Source organism: Monodon monoceros, unplaced genomic scaffold (assembly GCF_005190385.1).
Source record: "Monodon monoceros isolate NGI ecotype Baffin Bay Population unplaced genomic scaffold, NGI_Narwhal_1 Super_Scaffold_13, whole genome shotgun sequence".
NCBI classification, from domain to species: domain Eukaryota; kingdom Metazoa; phylum Chordata; class Mammalia; order Artiodactyla; family Monodontidae; genus Monodon; species Monodon monoceros.
This window is the reverse complement of record NW_021703769.1, coordinates 63,722,598-63,734,830: the sequence shown is the minus strand read 5'-3', so window position 1 is coordinate 63,734,830 and position 12,233 is coordinate 63,722,598. Positions and strand designations below refer to the sequence as shown.

The 12,233-nt window shown below is 43.0% G+C and overlaps 1 protein-coding gene across 3 annotated transcripts in view; it reads right to left on the bottom strand.

The window, feature by feature from the left end:
- The window catches only part of IQCK (IQ motif containing K), a 127,139-nt gene that overhangs the window by 80,281 nt on the left and 34,625 nt on the right, over window positions 1–12,233 (bottom strand). For 2 of the 3 annotated variants that reach the window (XM_029221847.1, XM_029221845.1), the window contains exons 5-6: window positions 7,473–7,525; window positions 7,258–7,335 (exon numbers count right to left, since the gene is read on the bottom strand). In XM_029221847.1, the coding sequence (XP_029077680.1) occupies window positions 7,258–7,335; window positions 7,473–7,525 (131 nt within the window). The remainder of the gene's footprint in view (window positions 1–7,257; window positions 7,336–7,472; window positions 7,526–12,233) is intronic. The other variant, XM_029221846.1, reaches the window with a different exon arrangement.

The following is a 12,233-nucleotide window of genomic DNA, read 5'->3' as shown; positions in this document are numbered from 1 at the left end:
GAGCGTCTGGGCCTGTGGGCCATGGCTGCTAAGCCTGCGCGTCCGGAGTCTGTGCTCCGCAACAGGAGAGGCCACAGCAGTTGAGAGGCCCACGTACCGCAAAAAAAAAAAAAAAAAAAAAATGACATGTTCCAAATAGCTATAATTTATAAGAAGGCTGTCCAACCTGTATCAGTCTTTGTATAAGAAATCAGCTGTTATTGAGTATTTTGCTGTTGCTTGTAACTGCAGCCTAGTCTAGGCTAGCTTAACACAATGGGGAAATAATAGTTCCTACTTTGTAGGGTTGTTGTGGGAGTTAAATTAGGTAATATTTATAAATTCAGAACACTACCTGAGTAAACACTATATAAATGCTTGGTTGGTAGGTAGGTAGTTAGGTAGGTCATGCAGGTAGACAGAGACAGACAGAAGGAAACAGTTCCCTTATGGGCCGCTCATGTTGTGACTGTCACATAAAACTGAAGACAATTAAGGAAAGAGCTGAGTCATGTGACCCATTTTATGCTTCACCTCCAGTGTACAATTCAGGGGGAATTGCCTGCATTTAAAAAAATTTTATTTCTCTCTCTCTCTTTCTCTTTCTTCCTTCCCCCAAGAGCACAACATTGAACTAGCATAAATAAGTCCATATACACAGCAATCCAACTATATACAAAATCTGTCTGTTGGGCTTCCCTGGTGGTGCAGTGGTTAAGAATCCGCCTGCCAATGCAGGGGATATGGCTTCAAGCCCTGGTCCAGGAAGATCACACGTGCCGCGGAGCAACGAAGCCCGTGCGCCACAACTACTGAGCCTGCGCTCTAGAGCCATGAGCCACAACTACTGAGCCCATGTGCTACAACTACTGAAGACTGCGCCCCTAGAGCCTGTGCTCCGCAACGAGAAGCCACCGCAATGAGAAGCCCACGCACCGCAACGAAGAGCAGCCCCCGCTCGCCGCAACTAGAGAAAGCCCGCGTGCAGCAATGAAGACCCAACGCAGCCAAAAATAAATAAATAAAATAAATTTAAAAAAAAACAAAACTTTCTGTTCGTGAAGACAAGGACCATGTTTGTGTCATGGTTCCATGGCACGTAGTAGGCATCCAGTAAATGGCAGCCAGCCAGTTTATGATTATGTCTGCTCCATGATTTTAGAGCACATTTAAGCAAGTAATAAATATTAGCTGAATAGATGAACAAATAAATTAAAAATAACTCCCTTTAATAGCTGAAACACACCCATCTGTATATGTATCAGTAGTGGGAAAAAAATGTATTCCCTTAAAACTGGCACCATAATTCCTCTTAGGTAAAGAACTAGCTTTGTTTAGATGAAAGACCATTTCACAGATGGAAAAACTGAGGCTCTGAGAGCTTGAGTCATCTGTGCTGAGCCACACAGCTGGAAGGAGTAGAGCGTGGTTTAGCATGCAGAGCTGTGATTCCAGAGCCCAGGTTCCTAACCCCTACACTGCACTACCTTCACTTTGACGTCCAGGACATTCTTACACCTCCCTTGACAGCTCCGGGATTTGACTTGTGTCATCTTCTTCAACCCACCCCCACAAGCCTCTCAGATACTTCATTATTCATACTGATGACACCTCCAACACCATGGCCTCGAGTCCATGTGATTCCATGACCCCCTTCTTCCTTCGTGACAGTCACATCTTAGAACGGGTTGTCCCTGAAAGACTGTCACATCTCATCTTCCCAAAGTCCTGATCTCATCATAGCCTTCTCTGTCCTTTCATCTTTCCCACCCACTCACTTCTATTTATATTGTATTTTGCCCTTATGTGAGACTATGACTTGGGTTATTGGTGTCCATCTAGAACAGGGCTCAGCAAACTAGAGCCCATCGGTCAAATCTGGCCCATCACCTACCGTTGCAAGTAGAGTGGTACTGGAACACAGCCACGGCCCTTTGTCACGTGTTGTCTATGGACAACTATGGAGTTGAGTAGTTGCAACAGAGACCGCACGTGTCCTGCCAAGCCTAAAAGATTTACTGCGCTGACCTGACCTAGAAAGCCATTTCCTTGTTCCCCAGGAGCTCTGAGGTTACTGAAGCCGTGTTCTTAGGGCAAGCCCACGGCTCTGGTCATATTAATCCTCCTCATTGCCACTGGGGAGAATTGGGTTTGGCACTGGAGTGGGGCGGGGAGGGAGAATGAGGCTGATGTGAGGGCACTGGCTGGTGAGCTGAGCCGGTTCAGAGCCGGGTCTCAACCAGGGTAACACAGACGTCCCCAGCACCGTGAGGCTTCTCACTTGGGCCCACACCTGTCACTCTCCCCGCCACACCCCAGGGCCCTTTTCCTTCCATGTCATTTGAGCCTCTCAGCATCATGTGAAAACTCAGTCTCCTCCACTGCCTGTCACTCCAGCCATCACCCACGGAGAACAGCCCACAGCCCCCCCAGTTCACCTCCAGTCAACAGATTCCTCCTTGCTCACAGCCTATCCGCTATTCAATCAGCTGGTCATGAGGAGCTTTGAAACATCTTACTGTTTCTTTTCCTTTTAATGTTTTATTATGGAAAATTTCAAGATATAAAAAAGTAGGCAGAAAAAAAATGAACCCAGTTCACCATCCAGCTTCATTTATACTGTTCTCCATGTCAGTCACTCAATGTAACTTCCCCCAACCTTATCCATTGACATCATATGATTTCATATTTCATTCATAAATATTTCAGCATGTTTCTATAAAAAGCAGTAACTTTTTATTGTGAATATGAAATCATTATCAAACCTTAAATAAAATAACAATAATGCTTTCTATCATCAATTATTTACTAGGTGTTCAAATTTCCAGTTGCCTCCTAATTTTTCTTTTTAGTTTGTTTCTTTGAATCAGGATCCCAATAAGATCCATTGAAATTTCAAAAACTGTATGGACCTACCATCCCCATTTTAGTGCTTCCGAGTTTGGTTCTGTTTCTTACTTCCAGTGTGAACACGTAATGTAGTGTTTCTGTCTCTTTCTGAAAATTGGTTGTTAAATCATTAACACAATTCAGAAAATATAGTAATTTATGAGAAAAATGTAAGACATCATTCTTAGAAAAGTTAACAATGCTTTTCCATGTACTTAAGATCCTGTAGGGGAACAAAATTTGCCGCCCAAAATGTCTCTTTGCCATGTGGATTATCTCAAACTGAAAACGATCAAGGCCCAAAAGACTCAGGAAGAAACTTTGACCTTCCTCCTAACTGCCTAAAAAGAATTTAGATGGAAGGCCTGTGCCTGGAATAGAGTTATCACTAGAGATATCGGCAAAGAATGTGGGTTGGGTGTGGTGGGGAAACTTAGACATCAGAGTCCACTCTCTGTCCCACTGTCTCCGCAGGGCCCCTCCAATATTTATTTACCAAACATTTGCTTTTCCATCTTCATGGCAATTGCCTTCCTCCCCTTTGAAGTCTCAGGTCCCTACCCCTAACATCCTCTGTTGTCTTTAACTGCTGATGGTATTTAAGGTGAGGGTTTCAGACATTTTGGTGAGTTACTCAGTTCTTCTGGGCCTCTCCCATGTATACAGGTTATTAAACTTTTGTTTGATTTTCTCCTGTTAATCTGTCTCAGGTCAATTTGATCGTTATACCGTCCAGAAGAACCTAGAAGGGTAGAGGGAAATTTCTCGCTCTCAGACAATCCTCTGGGCCTAGTCTAGACCTTTTACTATATTAGCTTTGCCAGTTTTCAACACTGATTTTACCCAACCACCTGTTTCCTCCACCTCTTTTCCGGGGTTGCTGGAAATAATCTCATAAGCAGGCTGTTTATATGCATCACAAATTCAGGCCATCAGCTGGGCCATCCCTACTCATCCCTAGTTGATTCCCTATTGGTTTCACCACAGCAGCTGTTGCAGCCTCCTCCCCTCCCCCACAAGTCTCCAGAACCTGGGCCTCCTTCTCGGCAGATACCTTCACATCCACACGAACGACCAGAATGTCAGTGCCCACCGTGAACTTTCTCAGCTCTTCTCCCTTCCCCCTCAGATTTCCTCTCACTTTTCCTTCTGGATTCAATCAGAAGTTCTCAACCAGGGGAAATTTTTCTGTCTCCCCACATTTGCCAGTATCTGGAGACATTCTTGATGGTGAGGACCACAGGGGGTGCTACTAGCATGTGGAGTGGGGGAAGGCTGGAGATGCTGTGAAACATCCTACAGGCCAGCCCCTCACAACAAAGAATTACCGGGTGATAGATGTCAGTAGGCTTGGGGAAACGTGGGTTAGAGATGGTCTCTTGGCTCCTGCCCTACCTGCCTCTCTGCCCTCCCTGTTCAAGAGCATTCTCGAGAAGGATATGGCACCTGAGTTCTTGCCTCTTCAAGACCAAATCTGGGCACCAACCAGCTTGGCCACTGGCCCAACCTGACTGGCTCCACAGGCCAGCGGTGGAGTGGGGCATAGATGGTCTTGTGCATCCCCATTTCCCTTTAATGCTTTATTAACATCTGTTTTACAACACTCACTAGAGAAACTACAGCTACTTGTGAACACATCTCTCTCATTCCAAGGCTCAGAGCCATATTTTACTCATCTCTGTTTTCTCCACAGCACCAAGCTCTTTGCATTGCATTTGGCAGATGTGCAATAAATATTTATTGCATCAAATTAGATTGGTATCATTTACATTTTTATCATGCTCGGGGCATCTCTTTGAAAGGTAATGGAAGCACAGAACACAAATGCCAGTTAAAGCAAGAGCTTTTGTGTTTTTGTTCTTGTGGAGTCCAACGGAAATGCTTGCTATTGCTACTTTGCAGTATACTTACATGAGCTGCCAGCGGAAGTTAGCAACTATTTTAAATTAAGGTATTTTTACGATAAACGACTAGAGATTTGAGAGAACTCTTACTTAGAGAAACTCTCTTATTTTTAAGACTCTTCTTCATTGTTTTTTTTAAAAATATTTATTTATTTACTTACTTGTTTGGTTGCATCAGGTCTTAGTTGCGGCAGGTGGGCTCCTTAGTTGTGGTTCCAGAGCTCCTTTATTGTGGCTTGTGAACTCTTAGTTGCAGCATGCATGTGGGATCTAGTTCGCAGAACAGGGATCGAACCCAGGCCCCCTGCATTGGGAGTGCAGAGTCTTAACCACTGCACCACCAGGGAAGTCCCTTCATTGGTTATTGTAAGTGGGAAAATGTTTCATTTTCAACCTGGAGAAATATGCTAATCTTTCACTTATTAATCATTTATAATCTATAAATTATAGGCTTTCCATGTTCTTTTCTTTTTCTTTTTTTTTTTTTGCGATACACGGGCATCTCACTGCTGTGGTCTCTCCCGTTGCGGAGCACAGGCTCCGGACGCGCAGGCTCAGCGGCCATGGCTCACGGGCCCACCTGCTCCGCGGCACGTGGGATTCTCCCGGACCGGGGCACGAACCGGCGTCCCCTGCATCAGCAGGCGGACTCCCAACCACTGCGCCACCAGGGAAGCCCGGCTTTCCATTTTCACAGTGGACAAAATTAGGCAGAGTCTTAGAAGCTTAATAAGAAGCAAAATTTTCTAATATCGTTCTCTTTCCAATGTATAGGTAGTCTCAGACTTTTAAAAACTGGTTAATACCTGAATTCTTTTAAACTCTCAAAATTGAGAAAGTAAGCCAAGGGTCTATTCAACTTGGCATTCCCCAGAAGGGCAGATTTAAGCAAAAGATGTAACATTTGAGGGCTAAGGGTCTAATTTCATTTTTTTCTACTCTGTTTAATATGGGATTTTACAAAACTTACTTAATTTCCTAGTGTCTCAGTTTCCTGACACTGTTCTTGCAAAGGGCTGGTGTGAAAATATTTTCAAAGAAATAAGTTAAATATTATTTTCTCTAAATTGAGTTGTCTTTCTTCCACTTATGGCTTAAAATTGTGGATCACTGCTTAAACGTCATCCTCCAGGGACTTCCCTGGTGGTCCAGTGGCTAAGACTCCACGCTCCCAATGCAAGGGGCCTGGGTTCGATCCCTGGTCAGGGAACTCAATCCCGTATGCCATAACTAAAGATCCTACACATGGCAACAAAAATCCTGCATGCTGCAACTAAAGATCCCAAACATGGCAACAAAGATCCTGCAAGCCACAACTAAAGATCCGGCACACAGCAACAAAGATTCTACGTGCCACAACTAAGAACCGGCACAGCCAAATAAATAAATACTAAAAAAAAAAGTCATCCTCCAAGTGAGGTCTTTCCTGACCACCCTGTATAAAATTAAGTCCCGTCAATACTCTATGTTCTCCCCTCTCTGCTTTATTTTTCTCTATAGCACTTACTGGCTTATTGTCTGCCATCCCCCACCAGAATATAAGCTCCATTAAGTCAGGAGTTTTGGCTACTTTGTTCACTGCTTTATCTCCAGCACCTAGAATGATGTTTGGCACACAGTAGTTCTCAATAAACATTTACCGTACGAATGAACAAATTATGCAAATCTAGAAATGTCATATGCTATAAAGCTATCAAAGGCATGAATTAGATGTAATTGAATCAACATGGCTAGATCTCAAAAGCATGTATTTCAGTCAAATAAAAGCAAGTTGCAGGATAATGCATAAATTTCCTCATCTCCAAAATAGGGCTGGTAATAGCATTGTTATGAGGATCAAGGTAGTTCATTAGCGTTAAATGCTGAGACCCATGATACAAGCACTCAATAAATGTTAGTGGTCATCATTATTATTGCTGTATCACTGATGATAAACAGTTCACATAAAGTAATATTACTAATTTTGTATGATATAATCTAATTTTATATAATTAAGTAACTAATTTTAAGACTACGGAAGGATGCAGTATAGACCAAGCTGATTAATTCTGTGAGGAGAGAAAACTCAGATTAGAATGACGGTCAAAGAGAGTATTAACCTCATCTGTCATGTTCTAATATTTTAAATGTAAATGATGCATATAACTACAAAGTAATATTTAGAAAAGTTTAGTCGTATTTCCTGAGATATAAGGACCTTTAGGGCTAGGAGGAGAGGAAGAGAGAATGGAGAGATGAATTACTTAGGGTAAGAAAATTTTTTAAGTTTTCTATTTTATTTCTGAAGTGCTTCTTGAATAATCACGGCATGGATAGGATGCCCTTAGCCTAGAATAAAAATAACCAGAGAAAAGAGCCACATACACAACTGATCCAGGGTCCTGGATGGATTACATGAGTTAGTTCTCATAGATTGGAGGAAACTATCATTAACACAATCTTCAAGTTAGGAATAAATTATTCAAAGCCTTGTGTCATTACTTACTGCAGTTTCAGCCACTCTTCCACAAATGGAATGGAGAAGAATTCTGTGAATGTCTCCCCTATCCTCTTTGGATTTTGACTGGTCACGATGCCATATGTTTTGATTAACAAGAAAACAATAAGCAAGAATTCAAGTCAATTGTTGCTATTCTGCTGGCAAATTAACACTATTGAACCCTTAGGGTCATGGAATATTCAAAGATGTGAAAAACTTACTTGTATAACCATTCGGTCAGAAAATCACAGGCAATGAATTTGGTTCTTTTCCTCTAAAGAGAGAAGAGAGAATTAAATTATATTCTTTGCCCCCATGTTTAAGTTGGACAAAGGAGGAAGGGTTAATTGATTGCTTGTGTTAGATGAAATATGCATAAGTCCTTGGTGAGGTTTATAAGCACACCAACAAACAATAACTCAGGCAATGTAAAGAATTTTGACAACATTTCGCTAGTCATCTTGGGTAAGCATATATTCTGACAATATTAGCAGGGACTAATAAAAGACAATGCACATAGTAGGAGGCTTATTACATGCATTTTGGATTTATCTCAGAAGGATTTCTTTAAATCTAGACCTTGATTCAGAGTAAGTATATTTATTCCTTTCCCCCAGTCCACTCAGATCCTCAGAATAGCAGTACTTCGGGTCTGGGTGCCATTGGCCAGTGCATTGACTCTGCCAGCTGCCCACCCATCAGCCCCTCTCCACTTCATCCTTATTACCAGAAACCTGATGACAATCAGTCCAGGGGAAAAACATTTCCCAGCCTCCCATGTAGCAAGGGACAACCATATGACATAGTTCTGCTGTTTGAGATAGAAATGGACATGTCCCATGGATTTCTGAGAAAGTGCTGCTTTCTTGATTTCTGCTGCCCTTTTCTTTGAAGTTTCCTTCTACTTCTTTCAGTCTGGAACACAGATGTGGGGCTGGAAGTGGAGCAGCACCTACCAGCCAAGAGGCCAAAAGCAGGGGGTTAGAAGGAACCTGGGCCTTTAATGACTTCTTTAAGCCACTGTACCAGTTTGTGGCTGACCTACTCTGGATATCCTGATACGTAAGGAAAGATAAACTCCATCTGGATTATTGGCACTGTTCTTGAGTTTTCACAACATGAAGCTGAATGCAGTTCCTAGGTGATAGATAGCTAGTAAGCCACAGGGAGAGAACGTCCTAGAGTAATGGGGGACGAGGCTTGCAGAACAGCAATGGAGAGGAGCACTGGGTATCCTGCCTCCTAGTCCCATTTAAAGTGTCTTGTAACCCAAACAGAACCAGTTAACTCCTTTTAGAAGATTGTTATGGGACTCCCCTGGTGACGCAGTGGTTAAGAATCACCTGCCAATGCAGGGGACACGGGTTCGAGCCCTGGTCCGGGAAGATCCCACATGCCGTGGAGCAACTAAGCCCATGTGCCACGACTACTGAGCCTGCGCTCTAGAGCCGGCAAGCCACAACTACTGAGTCTGTGTGCCATAACTACTGAAGCCCACACGCCTAGAGCCCGTGCTCCACAACAAGAGAAGCCACCGCGATGAGAAGCCCGTGCACGGCAGCGAAGAGCAGCCCCTGCTTTCCGCAACTAGAGAAAGCCCGTGCGCAGCAACGAAGACCCAAGGCAGCTAAATAAATAAATAAATATTGTTAAAATAGCAGGGGCTAAGAACCAGTCGTTGGTTAGTTACCATGTGAAGAGATCCTTCCCAGGAATGAAGGCAAGACAGACTGCTGGAAGTTCTCCTTGCCCCCCAGGTGCACCCTTTTCCACCACACTCTGCGCCTTAGGAGGCTGATCTTATGGTTCGTATCAACCGGGCTCGTTTACTCTGTTGTTGGGTCCAGCCACTGGGAGGTACCAGCAGGAGATCCGAGAGAGGGAAGAGAGAAAGGCAGGGTATAATGGGTTGAGCTGTGTCTCCTCCCGGCCCCTTTGCCCCAAATTCATATTCTCCCGCACTTCAGAAAGTGACCTTATTTGGAAATTGGATCATAATTAGTTAAGCCCAGCCACTCCTGAAGTACACAACAACTCCAGCGAGAGTGAACAAATTTAGGGTTCTATTAGTAAGGAAGAAGAGTAGACCACCAATGGCAGATTCCTAACGACATTGTGCTAGACCCTGGATCCAGCTATGCCTGAAGCCAAAATCCCCTGAACCTTTCATGAGCCAATATATTTCCTTTTTTTACTCAGCCAGTTTGTGTTGTTTATTGCTTGCAACAGTAAGAGTTTTAGTTACTATTCCTTTCTTCTCCCATTGGCTAACTCCATTTGCCTTTCAAGATGCCTCTTGGGGGCTTCCCTGGTGGCCCAGTGGTTAAGAATCTGCCTGCCAATGCAGGGTACACAGGTTCGAGCCCTGGCCCAGGAAGATCCCACATGCCACGGAGCAACTAAGCCCGTGCACTACAACTACTGAGCCTGCGCTCCAGAGACTGTGCACCACAACTACTGAAGCCCGCACGCCTAGGACCTGTGCTCTGCAACAAGAGAAGCCCCCGCAGTGAGAAGCCCGCCCTCTGCAACTAGAGAAAGCCCACTCGCAGCAACCAAGATACAACACAGCCAAAAATAAAATAAATAAATTAAAAAAAAAAAAAGATGCCTCTTGGAAGCCTTTCTGAGCATTCTTACCCTCTTCAGTTTAGAGTAAGCGCCTCCCACCACCGCCAGTTCTGTGTGTCCCTCTGTCATAGCACCTCAGGTGTAACTGTAACCTAACTGCCAGCCCACATGCCCATTTCCTCTATCAAACTATAAATTCTCTGAGGACAGGGGATGTGTCTTCTTTTTCTTTATGTTCCCAGTGCTTGAGTGCCTGGCAAAGAGTAGGTGATCAATGAGTGGTGAGTAAGTGAATGAATGACCTCACCGTTCAACTCTCAAGCAAAAAAGCAAGAAGGAACTCATGCACAAGAATTCTGACATTTATAAGTAGGCATTGCTAATAAATTCTGGACAATTTCTCTTCACTTTCTTCCCCTAATGTTTTATTTATTAGGGGAAATATTTTCTTCTTCTTTTTTTCTTTTTCCCCCTTTACTTTGAAATAGCCAAATTAGCTTTATAAGCTTAAATAAGGTTAAAAAGATGGTTGTAAAATTGATTCTCACCAAAAAGGAAAGTGCCACTTAAGATTTTTCACTGAAAGCTTTATTACAGCTGTTAGTAAATAAAATACTGGTGCCTGATTTGCTGGAGATGCAGTCTTTTACCTCACTGCTGATAGCCTTTTATTAAAAAATTGAAATACTGCTGGCCATGGTAATAAAATTAAATGTACTAGACCATGTAATGGGGTCTTCTAAGTCTGCATTGCAAGAGTAAGATTCCCCTTGAAAAGCTATCTTTAACCAAAATAAGAAAATACTTGTACAACAATGCAAATATGTATCTAGCATGAATCGCCATCTAATAATTTAAACAATCCTGCAGCTGTAGGAGAGCAGTGTCTCTCTCTCTCTCTCTCCTTACAAAAGATGCATTGTTCCCTTAGCATTCATTGCACCGTTTGGTGGTAAAGATTCCTTCTATGAAGGGAATGCAGCTTGACTTACTCTATTAAATAGACTTTTAAAATAGCCAAATGGTCTGATGTATGAAGGTCATGTAGACAGATTTAATCATTTTGATGCAAAGAAATAAAATTGAAGAAATTGTGTTTTCCTTCTGTCCTGGGCAAGTGTGGACGTGCTGTGCATACTCAGACACACAGAACAGTGGCGATATTGTTCAGCTGTTGTTTAGTTTAAAAATTATCTGCTGGGAGCTGAAAGAGAGAAGGGAAAGCAAATGAAAAGTTGTGGTGAGTGAGGAGATAAGAGAGGAAGTAATAGAGAGAAAATTAAAGAGTGAGATTAAGAAAGTGTGGGCACTGGGGTTTATGTAATGTGGCCAAATACACAGAGTTCATGATTGTTAACGGGTAAAAATGCCCAAGTTTGGGTAAGCAGGGTGATCAGTTAAGGCAACCTTATACGAGGTTAAAAAACAATTTTTAAAAAATCCAGAATTAAAAGGAAAAAGACTAAGCGTCAAGGGATAAGGCATCATCATGAATCTGCACCTCTGTTGTGCATCCAAGAAAACAAGCTGGGTGCACAGCAGGATGAGTTGATAGACTGGTGGACAGATAATGACGAAGCAAATAAAGCGAAACAGTAACCATGAAACCTAGGTGGTAAACATGTGGGTGTTTACTCTGAAATTCTTCCAGCTCTTCTACATGTTGGAAAAAAGTTTATAATAAAACTGAGGGCAGGAGAACAAATCATAAAAGACTCAAACCCCAAAGAGAGAAAGGGCAGAAATCAAACAGTATTTTGTACCAATTTTTATGTTGAATACACGTATAGGAGGCAGACTGGAGGACTGAAGATGGGAAAGAGGAACAACTCACATTAGAAAGCCACTGATGCTCTTCCAGTAACTAATGTAATTTCACCCCACCAAGGTCAAAAGCACAGGCTGTGAGCTTAGTGAAGCATGGCTGGCTATAGCACGGTGTTGGTTGAGGCTCTTTGGGTCTGCAAGGGAGAGAAAGCTGCTCGGGTTACCCTGGTTACTGGGCTTTTTTCAAAAGTGCGTTTAGGCTAGACTTTGCTGTAACAAACACCCCCCAAATCTGAGAAGCTTATGTCATCGATGGTTTCTCCCTCGTGTTACACGAACATTTCCACCAGCGTGGCTCTCCGCTCCATGCGATCTTTGCTCTGGGCCTCAGGCTGACAGGGCAGCCTCTCTCTGAAATGTTGCTGGTTGTCATGGCAAATGACACGGATATGGCGAAGTATTCTTTGACTCTTAAAGTACATTTTAAATGACACGTCCATTCATTCCACTGACCAAAGCAGTGACGTGGTCAAGCTTCCCTTAGGGAGAGGCCACAAATATTTTTGAACAATAATATAACCTAGCACAGGGGTTACTGTAAAGGTAGAAGGAATGTGAGAATTCCTCTTACCAGGGGCAGAGCC